Source organism: Babylonia areolata, chromosome 25, assembly GCF_041734735.1.
Source record: "Babylonia areolata isolate BAREFJ2019XMU chromosome 25, ASM4173473v1, whole genome shotgun sequence".
NCBI classification, from domain to species: domain Eukaryota; kingdom Metazoa; phylum Mollusca; class Gastropoda; order Neogastropoda; family Buccinidae; genus Babylonia; species Babylonia areolata.
In genome coordinates, this window is record NC_134900.1 from 11,957,389 (window position 1) to 11,973,542 (window position 16,154).

Below are 16,154 nucleotides of genomic sequence, written 5' to 3' on the forward strand. Positions count from 1 at the left end.
TCTTCCTGTCACGTGACTCTCTTCTGCCCCCACAACGGCTCGCCAGCAACTTTCGATTAGGCTGGGCTCGCGACGGCAGATGTCGCATTCTTTCGGTTGAGAAGAAATACTGACGTCAACTAGGTGGTAAAAGTATGAATGTCAGTTCATTATCATTACAACTGTTAGGCCATTTCTTTACGGCCTCGGATTATCAGTCATTGGAGGAGTAATATTAATTCAGTCAATTGACGTCCTGGCCGACTTGCGATCTCGAAAGTTGTATGACCGGTCAGTTTGCTTGTTTTTTGGGTGTGACAGAGGGTGCACGCATTGCATTGGGTTGTTTTTTGTTTGTTTTTTTGTGGGTTTTTTTGGTGTGTGGTTTTTGTTTGTTTGTTTTTTGTTTTTGCAAAGGTGGTTTTTCAGTTAGCTGAGCGACTGGGTAGATTCAAGTGGGGTGGGGGGTCACGTGGGAAAGTGGCTCACCTGGTAAACTCAGTCAAGCAACCGGGCTGTCACTGCAGAGGGCGTGTTATTATTTTCTGCACACCCTTGATTTTGATTCTTCTTGTAGTTGAAAGAACTCAGAAAAACGGGGGAAAAAAATTGGCCGGCGGCGGCCGCGGGAAAGGAAGGGGGCCCGAGGGGGGGGGGGGGGGGTCAGCCCGATATTCCCCCGTGTCGATACTCCCCCCGGTTCGTTATTCCATCTCACAAAGATCCAAAAACAAGCAAATACACATGTATGTATACAGTTGTGACTGATAATGCTTTCTGTTTGATCAAAGATGTGTTGTGAAATGACTGACGAATGTGTTATGTGTTCTCTCAGTTTACAACCGTCCGCCTTCAGGGTTGAGGAGCACGGTGCGCGACTAGTGTGTTGGGACCTGCTATTCGGCCATTGTGTGGGCTCACATGGACTTAGACGCTCTCATCACGACTCAGAGAAACGCTCTCTCTCCGGCTCTCTCTCTCTCTCTCTCGTTTTCTCTCTCTCATTTTTCTTCTCTCTCTCCCCCCTCTCTGTCAGTTTCTGTGTGTGTGTGTGTGTGTGTGTGTGTGTGTGTGTGTTCTTTTTTTTTTCTTTTTTTTTCTTTTTTAATGCAGTTTTTTTAAATATTTTTTTTCGCCTCTGTTATGTATTTTTACTAACATCACTGATGCTTTATTTTTTATTTAGTATTGCCCGGTGTAGTGTAGACCCTATTCAGGGCGGGGACTGGATGTAAAAAAAAAAAAATTAAAAAAAAAAAAAAAGCAAATCACTGCATTTTTCATCAGTTGTCCTCGAAGTATAGGATTTTGTCTTGTATTGTCTTCGGTCTTGTCTCTCACTGTCTCCGCGTCTCTGCCTCTCATTTTCTTTCGCTGTCTCTCCCCCTCTCTGTCAGATTCTCTCTCTCAGTCTCTTTCCGGCTGTCTCCGCCATTTTCTGTCTTTACACTGAAGTCAAAGAATAACACAAAGAGCAGGTACAAGGCCATCACACCATCGTCGGATCGCCTCGAAGAAATAAAGGTAGAGAGAGGGAGCCGTGGCCCGAGTAAGTCTAGCATAAAAGGTTGAGCACAATGCTTTGCAAATCAAACGAATATTGGCATCATTTCCAAACCAACATTGAGCAAATTTCTTCAAAACGGAACAGAATCTCTGTGGGCTATTCCAAATACAATAGACTGAGCAACACGCTAGACTGACGCCACGATCCTGGCACCAGAGATCTTTTCCCATCCCTCTTGCGGCCAATCAGTGGCAGCCTCTGGCATGTGTATGTGTGTGTGTGTGTGTATGTGTGTGTGTGCGGGTGCGCATGTGTGCGTGCGCGAGTGCCCTGTAAGTGTACACGTGTCAGGAGAGCTCTGTGCACGTGCGTGTATGTGTGTGTGTCTGTGTAGACGGAGGATGAGTTGTGTGTATGCATGTCTGTATTGTGGGAGCAACGGAATATTGGAACTTGCGGGTGTGCATATATATATTTGTATATGTGTGTGTGTGTGGAGGGGAGGAGGTATGGGCGTATGTGTGTGTGTGCTTGTATAAGTAAGTGTGTGTGTGTGTGTGTGTGTCGGTGTGTGTGTGTGTGCCGTTGAAGATGCGATACGAAGCCTAGAAATTAGTAGTGTGTGGTTGACGGGGAGGGGGGGGTGCAGGGTAATTTGGGAGATGGGTGTGTGTGTGTGTGTGTGTGTTTCAGTATCCTGGGCTCGTGTACGTTTATGTGTATTATTTTGTGCTTTCATATCTGTGAAACTGCATGCTTGTTGCATATCTGTTATGTGTGTGTGTGTGTGTCTGTGTGTGTGTGTGTTTACATTTATTTGCTTATTTGTTTATTCATTATCATTATTGTCTTTTATTTTATTGTTATTATTGTTATTATCATTATTATTGTTTTCTTTTTTTCTTTTTTCTTTTTTAATTTTGAATATTCATTTACTTCTTTTTTTCTTCTTTTTTTTCTCTCAGTTATCAAGGCCTGACTATGCGCGTTTGGTTACGCTGCTGGTCAGGCATCTGCTTGGCAGACTGATGTGGCCAGTGTAGTGTATTGCAGTGAATTTGTCCGAAGGCAGTGATGCCTCCTTGAGCTACTGATACTGATACTCTCCTTCTCTCTCTCTCTCTCTCTCTCTCTCTCTCTCTCTCTCTCTCTCTCTCTCTCTCTCTCTCTTTCATTTTTTTCCCCTATTCGATTTTGTTTCATTGCTTTCACCATAATTGTTCTGATTTGTACCCCTATGTCATTGGAGCTGTACATTTTAAATGTTTAATATTAGTCATTAGCTGTAAAGCTCTAGTGACACAGCAGGTATCAGAATCGGAAAATATAGATATAAAGACATACATACAGAGCTGTATCCTTCACCCTTCTACATCTAACCCCCCCCCCCCCCCCACCTCTCCCCCCCAGCCCTCCCCACTACCCGCTCCCCCCCCCACCCCCACCCCCACCCCCTCCCCATACCTCCACTATCTGACGACACATTTTAACATCACAGTATAACATACACTTTTAAATATATACATGCATCTGTGGTAAAGTAGTGCATGAATATGTTAGAGGACAATAAACTGGCCTCTCAAATGCAGCAGGAATGTCCGTTTTTTCGACTGTCCTGAACTGAGTGAAAGGGCTAGGTTATCTCCCTTGGACCACTTGGCTTAACCTCTGAGCTATCGGGAACCAAATTGCATCACCTTCCTATAATGTCTGGAACTAATTAATGAGACGTTGTAAGCGTTCCTTGTTAATTTTCCTGCATTAGAAGTGTAGGAATATCTTTCTTTATTCTTGTATACCAACCTACTACTGATGAAGATTCTGAGTGCGTGCATGTGTGAGAGAGAGAGTGTTGTGCTGAGCTGAGATGGAAGTAATGTTCACAAGGCCCCATACATTGAATATTATTTATGTTATTTAGGAAAACATATACTGATATAGCTACCAACCCCTTGCTAATCAAGAAACATCTTGATTATGGTTTTAATTTTATGTGTTGGTCTGTAGAAGAACTTCACTGAATCCATGATTTTATCTGTGGAAAAATTCTACTGATTGCTCGCTCATTTGCTGCAAGTTCCTTCAAACTGAAAGTAATTCCCTTTTTTTTAATGCTTTCTGTAATACAATATGTTTTGATGATAAATCTGTAATTTGTGTAATCATTATTAATTGGCCATGGTCATGTGGACATGGCTGATGTTGTTCTGCTTCATTGACATTATTTCACCATGATCATGCCAATGTGGACATGGTGGATGTTGTTCTTGAATTTATAATGTGTTGCCATGACCATGCGGACATGGTAATAAATGCTGTTGTTTAACTGCCATTAATATGCCATGATCATGTGGACATGGTAGGTGCTGTTCTTGTTATCATGTTGTTTTGCCATGATCATGCAGTCATGGTAATAATGTCCTTCAGTCGTTAATCTGTGTGCTCCCCAGACTGAAACAAACTTGACAACAGTTAGCAGTCTTAGTTGGTCTCCTAACTGGTTAGAATTCACTTGTAAAATTCAACAGACCCGGAAGTCCAGGCAAATAATGGTATTTTCAATTTTGTTTCCAAATCCTACCATGCAGTCACCCGGGTTCCACTTCACTGATGACAGAACTGAAGACTGACAATGACCTCAGACTAGAATGTCACAACCACTGCTCACGTGAAGTTCCTGACGCATGGTGCAGACAGTGTCCCCGCGCTCGAACCCAGGGTCTCAGTCTTGCAGCATCACTGATGACTGACAAATCCATTGTTGCAGCAACTAATTTTGACTTTCTGGCAGAATATCAGTAGTGCACAGTTGGTCACCGTGCCGACATATTTCCCCCTCGATTTTGTCCCCTAGTAGTTGGTTGCTGTTCCCTTCAGACAAGCGACACTGAGATGAGAGGAAAGCAGTCCCAAAGTGCTCACTGAAGAGGTTCGTGTATTCTTCAGGACGTAATTTTGGGTATACTATTTTAACGTGTTTGGGTGTCATGGACTTGCGGTTGAAAAGAACGGGGAGATGTATGAAAGCTAAGGGGTGATACATCAATAATCTGATAAGCTGGAATAGCCATTACTATGGTTGTGTAAGTATGTCCATATGCGGCGGCACTGATTTGGATACTTATCGATCGCCCCTCAAAGACCATTGTCACAGTCTGAGTCCCTGGCCAATAAGTCCGGCCGTTACTTATGACCGTGGCGGTCAGCAGTTCAATTGCTGGTCAGAATGACTGTCAACTGACATAACTTCATAGCTGGAAAGATCTGACGTTTGACAATGACTGAACACACACACACACACACACACACACACACACACACACACACACACACACACACACACCGTCCACAACACACAACACACACACACACACGATGCACTCTCATGCACCTGGGCACTCGCACGCACGCTCAGAGAGTGTAGACTGAGGAGTGTGGGTGGGGGCGAGGTGTGCACGCCGGCAGACTCGGAGGGCAAGCGCATTCCAGTACACTGACAGTGTTTCTTGGACTGGAAGCATTCACGTACGTAAATCGACTGCCATGGCACTTGTAAATGTGTGTGTGTGTGTGTGGCCACCGTGTGTGTGTGTGTGTGTGTGTGTGTGTGTGTGTGTGTGTGTGTGTGTGTGCGCGCCGTGTGTCAGTGTATGTGTATGTGCCGTGTGTGTGTGTGTGTGTGTGTGTGTGCGCGCGCCGCGCGTGTGTGTGTGTGTCAGTCTGCACCGGCGGTGTCTGTGTGTCACGGTGTCAGTGCACGGCAATGAGGGAACGGAGAGGGACGGGGGCTGAGAGGGGGCCGGGCTGGCTTAGTGTGAGTGTGCTACGTGTGAGTGAGTGCGCTGAGCGCGCAGTGCATGTGTGTGTGTGTGTGTGTGTGTGTGTGTGTGTGTGACGAGAGAGAGAGAGAGACTGGTACTGGGCGGACATGGACACTGACGGACATTATTTATTACCATTGACAATACTATCCTTTGGCAAGGGGGACAATGTATGAACAAAAGAAAAAACGGCGGTTTACAGAGAAATTGACACATTGCTAAGAGTAAAAAGAAAACTACGACAAACAAGAACATTGAACAACAACAAAATCACAGTAAAATAAAACATGTTACTAAGATGAAAAAGGAAAAGGAAAAAAGCTCGAACATCCAACTTTCTACAAAGTTATTCAGATTTATCAACTGTGGAACTGGCAGCAGGTAACAGTGTCTTTTCGATAACTATAAGGCTTCGAAAGTTAATCAGTTTCTCAGTTTTTCCGACAATCCCAAGCTAGGGCGATAAATTTCGCTAATGATCTTATTCTCACTTCATCATCTATCAAAAGCATACTGGTAAGGTTCATGTTCATAAAGTTTTCACCGTTAAGAACCAAGCATTTCTTTCGAATTTCTTCTTCTTCTTACACATGAAGGAAATGAATTTCATCTTCAACGGCAGTGAAGCACCACACATCGGTCAAGGGGACCGTGCGGACGTGTCAGCAGAGAACCATTTTTTGTTAGCATTTAGGCCTAAAGATCTAAGTCTGAATCGAGCCAGGCTTGTTCTGTGCCATTTATTACTTATTATTTTAATATATTTTTCTGGACTGAGAGAGACAAAGAGAGATCGAGAGAGGTTGGAATGTCTTCGCTTCCCATGTTTCTCCATGAATCGATTTCCCTTGGAAAAAACAACAACAAAAACTGTGTGTATAATTTGTTTTCAAAAATATGAGAAAGTAAATGAATTTCATTCGTTTATATTGTCATGGAAAACAAAACTAAGGTCCCAAATCACAACAAAAATTAATGAACTGGCATATCACGTGATTTGCGTTGTTCCAGAATGGTAGTCACATGACCAATCCTAGTCATGTGACCTAGTTAGAAATTCTTGTCATTCCGAACCGATGTAAAGCCGATTACTTCTTTTTTTTTTTTTTTAGTTTACGAGACTTTTGTGGGATATACAGTTGGAATGAGTCTGGTGACGAAACATAAGGAAACAAACAATACTGACAATCGGTTTTGATGTGATACCTTGAGGCGATCCTCTGAAGTCGAATGTTATAAAATATCATATCGTTTGTTAACACTCCATCTGCGAACGACGGCACGAGGCAGAGACTGTGGCAGACGACATTTGTTCCACTCATTCTTGTACGGATCGGCTGTTACAATGGAGTCTCCGCTTGAAGTACTATCTCGGGCGGCTACAATGGTTGAAACCACCGACAAAATCGGTAAGAGTGTCAGTGATTGTGTCTGTGTTTGTTTTATGAATTGCTGGAGTTTGCCTTGTTACTGTTCGGTGTTTGGCCCATTTACCACGCGGAATCCATTGTGCGTGGCTTCAGAAAGGCATGCGAAGTATTTGGATACGATCGATGATGTTTGATCATATTTCTTCGGTTATCATGACGAAAAAACAACCATCAAAGCTTATATTCAGTTTATGTCGCCGTTTACAGGGTCTCATACAAAGCATCAGCGAATATTTTCGAACTTTTGAGCGCTTGTGTTCGTTTCGGTGTTGCTTTTTTGAGCTCCGCCCATAACCTAATTTCGGCAAGACAGGAGACAAAGACTCTGAACTACAGTAAACAGTGATCGCATAAGAACATGTTTGTTTAATCGCTGGTTGTCATCAACACATGCAGACAGTTTGTAAGGAAGGGGGGCGAGAACAGTGTACAAAACGTCATCATTGGGTCCGAACTGATTCAGTTCAATTCCGATGACCTTTGACACGGCAACACATGTTGGGGCCAAAGAAAGAAGGCATGGCAGGAATGCTGGGTCATGTCGATTGCTTATGTGCCAAATTTTGTCAGAGATGGCATATGTTTTCAGGCATTTTGTGAAGTTTACTGATGAACTTACCTGTTGTATTTTGATTTTCCTGTTATTGTTCATTGTTTTTAAAGGTCAGATGGTTGTCAACAATGGCAGATTTGTTGTTGGTTAGTTGGGATGTTGTTGTTTGCTTCAGAGGTATATATAATATTGTGAGTTTCTACTTCTTCCAATCTTCAGCATCAAGTAGTTATCATTTTGTGTGTGTGCAATTGATGCATGCTGGGTGTTAGTACTATTACCGTGTTTCCATAACTCTCTGAACTCACAAGATTTTTAACTTATATGTATGCGTTTTTTTATCTTCTGCGTGTGTATACACACAAATGGAGTACAGACGCAGCAGGTCTGGACATCAGTTAACCTTGGAGATTGAAAAGTCAACCCCCTTTACCCATCAGGCACTGACTTAAGGATCAAACCCAAACCCTCAGATTGATAGTCCAGTGCTATAACCACAGGGCAGTCGTCATTCATGGAAATTGCTTCCTTCCAAGAATTGAGGGTCATATTTGGTTTAATTCAGAACACTGAGACACATTTTTTCACACTAGTTTGGCAAGGTTCTCGCAAGACACGGCAGGAAGGTGTGTTTCTTTTTCCAACTCAGCAAGAGTAGCAAGATTCTTGTAACTGTAAGTCAAAGCTAGGTAGCATTTAGAGCAGTTGTGCCATGAGGTAAGGATAAAATCAACTCTCCACCTCATGCCCATTTCTTTGCACATGTACTTCTCAACCTCTCTTGTCACCAGCATACCAGTGTGATCACAAATAAGAAACACGTCTCAGGAACTATACAAATGATTAGTTTCATCCGCTCCACAAATCATGTGATTTTGATAATTCAAATTTCCAGTCCCATCACTAGAAGTTTCAGTATCTTAGGTCTGGATATTGCTGGGATTGGGTTTATATATATATATATATATATATATATATATATATATATATAATTCACAGAGAGAGGGGGAGAGAGAGTGTGTGTGTGCAACTTGTCTCAAACACAAGTATTTTTCCCTTGTATTATCATTATCATACTCCTCATTTATCATCATGCTGTGAATGAAATAAAGAAAATGTCTCAGTTCTGCAGTGGTTCATTATAGATCATACCTTGCTGTCTTGGTGACACCAGTTTTATTTTATTCTTTTTTTTGGGGGGGTGGGGGTGGGGGGTTGAATTTTGTTTTTTGCTGCACCATTATATGCACCATTTCAGTGGAATTACTCCCATATTACTCATCCCAAGTCCCCATTGAACAGCCACATGTGGGTTCACAGTGAACTATCAATCTTAGGTTGTTAGTATACCACACCCCAGAGGACACACAGCAGTGCTTCAGTGACACATCAGTGTTGTTCAGCAATGCCTGTTCTGACTGACACACACACACACACACACACACACACACACACACACACACACACACACACACACACACACACACACAAGATACCACAGACTTGCCCCCAACTCACTGACAATAATCACTTAGTCAAGGAAACAAAGTGAATAAGCATTTCCTCCAGAGTGGACACCACTGCCACGTCACTCCAGTGACAGCCCCACATGAAGACACCAACACTGAAAACATTGACAGAAATTCTTCATCTGAAGCGTGGAAGTGGAGGAGTGATCGAAGCTGAGGTCACCGCTAGAGTAGAGGCGTGAAAGGCCACAGAACACGGGATAACAGTATATTGGTGATAAATGAGGAGGAGAAGGAGGATGCTATTGTGATGGTTCATTTTACTAGGTTTTGGACCATGTGACAAGGCTGTACTCAGCACTTCCTTTCAAAATATGCTCAGGCATAATCACAAATGTGTCACACACACACACACACACACACACACACACACACACACACACACACACACACACACACACACACACACACACACACACACACACTGATTGTTATTTGGCCCCAAAGCACTGGTCACATTGAAATCACTTTGAGATAGCTGTGATGTCACTGCTAGTGTAACCAGCAGTGTGCATCAGTGTGTGTGTGTGTGTGTGTGTGTGTGCTACTAGCCATCCTGCGAGAGATTGACCTGGGCTGCACTTTTTCTAATGACCCACTGTGTCGGTGGTTCAGATCAGTACTATTAAGTATACTTGCATCAGTTTCTGCAGGGAGGATAATTGGAATACATTGTGTTTGCAATGGATACTTACAGTGTCAAAGAAGTAGTACTGTCAGTGCTTAAAACTCATACAAATATGATTTTGAATTAAAAGAACTCCCAGATACCACGGTTCTAAAAATATGTTGTTGAAAGATGGAAGGGAAGCAATTTGGAGTAATACATATTTTGTAGGATAAGGAAAGAGATGAGAAATTAAGCAGGCAGTTTATTTTATAACAATATAAGTATTTTATAACAATATAAGACAACCATACATATTCAGTTTTAAGTATTTGTCTTGAACACATATGCATGTATGTACATCTGTCTATAGGTGTTTGGTTGAGTGAGGTTGATTGTGGGTATGATATGTATTTGTGTGCACACATGTGTTGGAAAATGGTCGCAGTCCAAATTTTTAAGTATTTTAAATAGAAAATGTTGTTGCAGATGAATTGTTTAAAGAAAATAAGCATTTTTCCCCTTTTTATAAAAAGATAATGTACCAGTAATTATTTTTGCTTTTTTTATATGCATTAATTAACAGAAATGTCTGTTTCCTTCTGCAATGACGTGGATGGAAAGCTATAACAGTGAAAATGAAAATGATTGCAAATTTTTAAAAAAAATGGTAATAAACAATTCAAAGATGGGTGTATGTGTGGCATGTATACGTGCAATGTTTCGCAACAATATAATCTCACTTTCAGTTTCTGTTTGATCATCATTTCTTCTCGCTTTTGAAAGAAAGAAAATATGGTTGAGAGAGAGGAAGAGCCTAAAAGAGACAGAAGATGAATCAATAGGAAAGCTTTTAGTTCTACAAGGAAGCAATGATCCTGAAGAGAGAGACATCTACAGATAGAGAGAATGAATGAATGAATGAATGAATCTTTATTTTCCAATGGTGAAGATATTAGCACTTTGGCCGACTTACACATCTGCCGTTGTTCTAAGAGACACACAAACATGTACGCATATAAATGCAGTTATACTGAATACTTAATACATGTATAATGTACGAGTATAACACAGTGTCAAACTGAGAGACACAACATCGCTCACATCTGTACGGAACGGAAGCGAGTAACACACACACGCACACACACTCACACACACTAACACACACACACACACACACACACACACACACACACACCAAGGGAAAAACAACAACAAAACTCTAGCATGAATGCTACACATGAATGATTCAAGTGAAATTAACACAGAAAAGTAACGATAAAATTTTAAACACAGATGTAAGAGACATAAAAGGCAGCAAATAAGGTGACGGGTAATAGGGATATGGACAGATAGACACATTATGTGAAAGACAGAGAGAGGGAGAGACAGAGGGGAGAGAGAGACACAGACAGACAGAGAGACAGACAGAGATGTAAAGATATGTCAGATATGAGAGAGACAAGCAGAGAGACAGAGAGAGAATGGTGTGTGTGTATATGTGTGTGTGTGTGTGTGTTTGTGTGTGTGTGACAATAAAATCAAAATAGTTTTTTTTTTTTTTAATGTAGAATATGAGATTCTTTAGTTAATTAAGAACTATTTCTTTTTCTATTCCTTAATTTGTAATGCAAATCTATTTGGCATGTTGATATGTTTTATTTTCACATCTGTTGGCATCATTGAATAAATTAGATAGCACTCAGAAATAAAAAAAATGGATGATCACTACAACAGTAGATAATCTTTGCTGTGCCACACAAGTGAAAAAGTCAGGTATGAGAGAGAGAGAGAGAGAGTGATAGAAGGGCAACAACTCAAATTCAAAATGGATTTGTACATTTCGCGTTTGTTATGTGTTGCCTCCCTTGGTTTCTTGGGGCGGAGCGGGAATGCCGTTCTCGATCAGTTTACCCAACACCATCCTCCAAAGTTGTTTTTATTTCGTGATTCATTTCATCATTCCCACTGTTTTAAGTGGCAACGTTTTAATGATTAAAACCTTTTATATTTCGTGATTCATATCATCATTTGCACTTTTTTAAGTGGCTACATTTTAATGATCAAAACCTTTGGTTCTGGAACAATAAATGTACTTGACACCACTGAAAACATTGAAAAGATTTCCTTTATGTATCTTGTGTTCCACTCCCAGTTCCAGGCTGTTTTATTGTCATTTTTTCTCATCTTAAATGCATGTCTTTTTCCTTGCAGAGGTGTTGTTTTTGCAAGGCTCTGCTCTTTTGTATGTTTTCCTGCACCAGTAATTAAATAGAAATTTTTAATTAGTTTAGGCAGAGGCCTAGACCTGATGCACAGAATTTATTTTTTTTTAAAAACAAAAACAAAAAAAAACAAACAAACCCACAAACAAACAAGCAAAAAACACACACAGCAGAATTACAACTAAAATCATAACAAAATGGGTGCTTGTTGTACAGGTTTGTTTGTTTCAGTGTTTGTTTGTTTTTTTATTTTCTATTTCATTTTAGTAGTCTCTACTGGAGATAGTTTGTAATGTTGTTGAGAAAATATGTCACCTTTTATGGAGTTTTGTTTTGTTATCCACAGACTTTTTGTGATACGTTCTACACACACACACACACATACATAGACACACACACACACACACACACACACACACACACACACACACCAGACAGACAGGCAGATAGATAGATCAGTTTTATACCTCTTTTCTTTTGATTATCTGATGTGTGGTCTCTTGAATGCAGGAGAATTTTTTCATAAAAATTTTTTTTTTAAGAAAAAAAAAAAAGCTGCACTGGCCTTGAATGTGCACTTTGTCTTCAAAATTTAGAAAAGCAGGATATACGCTCAGGCTTGTGGTAGCTCAAGTTTTCTTAATGGAATGCTGTATTTCACCTTGTTTCTTGATACTAAAAAATGTTTAAACCAACAATCAGAAAATACTTTAACATATACATAAAATGTCTATAAAGGAACATGCGTTCAAACATCTCTCTGTTTAGAATATTTATATAATCTTTTTGTTTTGGATTCTAAATTATTCTTACATGAAACTGAGACTCTTGGAGTAAAAAAAAAAAAAAAGAAGTTGTCTTCAGATCAACTCATTTCAAATCTGTGGTCTTCACAACAAGTTTAATCTGTTGCATGGTGAACCTTTGTAAACAGGAGCCGTTTTGTTCTTCTTTCTTGTGTGATTTTTGCTCCAAAGGAACAGGTGGTCTTCGGCTTAGTCTGTAGTACTCCCACTTTCTGGTGTTTATCTTCAGTTTAACGTCTATTCACTATAAGTGTTTTTAGACGGAAAGGAGTAAAGAAGTGGATAAACGAAAGGGAATGCATGTGAATATTAGTGTAAAAAAAAGTATTCATGTTATGTATCAGAGGAAAAGTATATTATAAGAAAAAGGTCTAAAGAGATTGTGGTGTGTATTGAATGAGGTGTCAGGGGAAGGAGAATATGTATATGCATATCAACAAGTATTAACCTGCAACAATGTAAATATAAATAACTTGTGACAACATAACTTTCTGGTGTGTGTGTGTGTGTGTGTGTGTGTGTGTTTGTGTGTGTGTGTGCTTGCTTGCACATGTGTTGTGTGTGTGTGTTTGTGAGTGTGGGATGGGGGCTGGGCGGACAACCTACCTGAAATGGTTCAGGTGTCAAGGCATAATTCTCTGAGAATATGCTGTTGTTGTTTGGTGTGTTTTTTTTTACCTAAGAAGAAGGTATTGACGGGGCTGTATCTTCATTTACACTGTTTCAGTTATCAGTGTGTTCATGTGTGTGTATCTGTGTCTGTGTGTCTGTGTGCATGCCTTGTGATATTTAACATCAGCCTTTTTTAAGTTCAAGCTCCCAACACTGAAAACACCTGAATCAGATTTTTGGAGAGAGAGAGAGTGGCTACAGGTGTGTGTGTGTGTGTGTGTGTGTGTGTGTGTGTGTGTCTGAGCATGTGTTGTAATATTCAACATCAGCCTTTTTAAGTTCAAGCTCCCAACACTGAAAACACCTGAATCAGGTTTGGTGGAGAAAGTGTGTGTGTGTGTGTGTGTGCGTGTGTGTGTATGTGTGTGAGATAGAATGAGCGTGTCAGTTTCATGTTTCCATGCCGCTGTGACTCATTCCCTTTCCTGTTTCTGCAAAGTTTCATTGCATGTCAGTTTACACCATCTGCCTACTCACTCCACACCCGCCCCTCCCGCCTCCCCCCCCCCACCCCCCCCACAACCCCCTCCCCCACAACCCCCACTCTTCCAGCCCTACCCATCCGCTTTATTTCTGGTTTTTCATTTTGCTACTCAGTTACTTCCCTTTCACACTTTCAGTTTCAATGCTTAAACATCGCTGGTAGTGGAGCAGGTTGTGGATTAAAGAGCAAACAAATTTAAATGAATTAAACAATAAACTTACACACACATGTACACACACACACACACACACACACACACACACACACACACACACACACACACACACACATGAAGAGTTGGTATATCAAAGAATACACATATACACACACACAGTAGTCACACACACACACTAGTCACACACACATACACACATGCGTGCGCGCATGCATACACACGTACATGCACAGAGGAAGAGTTGATATATTAAAGACGGGCGCAATAGGTGAGTGGTTAAAGCGTTGGACTTTCATTCTGAGGGTCTTGGATTCGAATCTCAGTAGCAGTCCCTAGTGGGTAAGGGGTGGAGATTTTTCCGATCTCCAAGATCAACATATGTGCAGGCCTGCTTGTGCCTGAACCTCCTTCTTGTGTATACGCAAGCAGAAGATCAAATATGCACATTAAAGATCCTGTAATCCATATCAGTATTCGGTGGGTTATGAAAACAAGAACATACCCAGCACGCACACCCCCTAAAACGGAGTATGGCTGCCTATATGGCGGGGTAAAAACAGTCATACACGTAAAAAGCCACTCGTGTAATGTAAATGAGTGGACATGGGAGTTGCAGCCCACGAACGAAGAAGAAGGAGAAGAAGAAGAGTTTCAGTTTCAGTTTCACTTTCTCAAGGAGGCGTCACTGCGTTCGGACAAATCCATACACGCTACACCACATCTGTTGAGCAGATGCCTGACCAGCAGCATAACCCAACGCGCTTAGTCAGGCCTTGAGTGCATGCCTACATATTTGTGTACCTATGAAAGTGGATTTCATTTTACGTAATTTCGCCAGAGGACAACACTCTCGTTGCCATGGGTTCTTTTTCAGTGCGCCAAGTGCGTGCTGCACACGGGACCTCGGTTTATCGTCTCATCCGAAAGACTAGACGCTCAGTTTGATTTTCCAGTCAAACTTAGGAGAAAGGGCGAGAGCGGGATTCGAACCCACACCCTCACGGACTCTCTGTATTGGCAGCTGAGCGTCTTAACCATTCTGCCACCTTCCTCAAGAAGAATACACACACACACACACACACACACACACACACACGCTATTCTTACCCATGTCAAGATTTTTGGCAACAACAAAAAAGCAACAACAAAAAAAGAAGGAAAAAAAGAAGAAGAAAGACAGACAGAAAGACTACTGAGCGGTGACATTGAGCTCAGCGGACACAGACACGGACACCATCAGACTTGCAGCTGCTGGTGCTAAGCTGGGACCACCCATGCTGCTTTGTGTTGACATTAAAGGCAAGGACCTGGCGGCAGTCTTTTCATATATATAGTATAGTTCCTTCTCACCGCAACCTGCCCCTGGCCCCTGGCCCAGCCAGTCACTAGTATAACTAGTAATTCACAGAGCTGAAAATAAGCTTCCTCCCTTCCTTTGATGGGAATAAAGAGATGAACAAATATTTTCCTAGCAGGGCTTAACTTCTTTACGGACATCGGGGGGGGGGGGGGGGGGGAAGAGACTGATGATGAAACTGAAAGCACTGGCACACACACACACCCACACACACACACACACACACACAAAGCTCGCATATACAAGCATGCGCACATGTTTAAATGGCGAGTGCTCGATTCAGATTTAGTGATGGATCGTTATTATCAAATTAGTGGGGGGTCTTCTTCTCTTTTTGTGTATTAGCAAATCGCTCGTAATCAGATATAATCAAATTAGTGGGTTTTTCTTTTTCCTTCTTTTTTTTGTGCATTAGGAACTCATGATACATAATCAGTCACTCCACTGTGCCTATGGTTTTAGAAAACCATAGGTGTAAAGGCGTGTATTATCTTGAGTAAGTTGGTTTATGGTAATTATTTATGATTTCCAAGATCCATGAAGGTTGACTTTCATTGCCGTGTGCCATGAGTGAAGAAATGCCACCCTTTGCAAATTGTCACCTTGTTGTTCTGCTAAATGTGATGTGGTGTGTGATTTGTAAAATGAAAATGTGGTGGTCATGATATTCAAGAGAAAATGTAACCTTGGCGCAAGGGGGTGGGGGGGAAAACACAAACTCTCCCCTCTCCACCCTCTCCCCAGCCCCCCTCCCTCGCGCCCACCACACACACTACACACACAATACAGTACACACACACACACACACACACACAAATCACCACCAACAGCCTCCTACCCTGACCTCGTGACCTCCCCGTAACCCTGTACCACTCCCACCCACGCACACATACACACACACACACACACACACACACACACACACACACACACTACAATACAGGTGATGCTGTTGTAGTGAACATGGGTCAGACCCTGTTAGTGTATTGACTGTCCCTTCTTCAAGTTC

General features: G+C 41.6%; 1 protein-coding gene across 1 annotated transcript in view; it reads left to right on the top strand.

Annotated features, from left to right (window-relative positions):
• Window positions 1-6,441: 6,441 nt before the first annotated feature.
• The window catches only part of LOC143299653 (uncharacterized), a 50,688-nt gene continuing 40,975 nt past the window's right edge, over window positions 6,442-16,154 (top strand). The window contains exon 1 of the mRNA XM_076612964.1: window positions 6,442-6,716. Coding sequence (XP_076469079.1) covers window positions 6,653-6,716 — 64 coding nt within the window. The 5' untranslated portion in view covers window positions 6,442-6,652. The remainder of the gene's footprint in view (window positions 6,717-16,154) is intronic.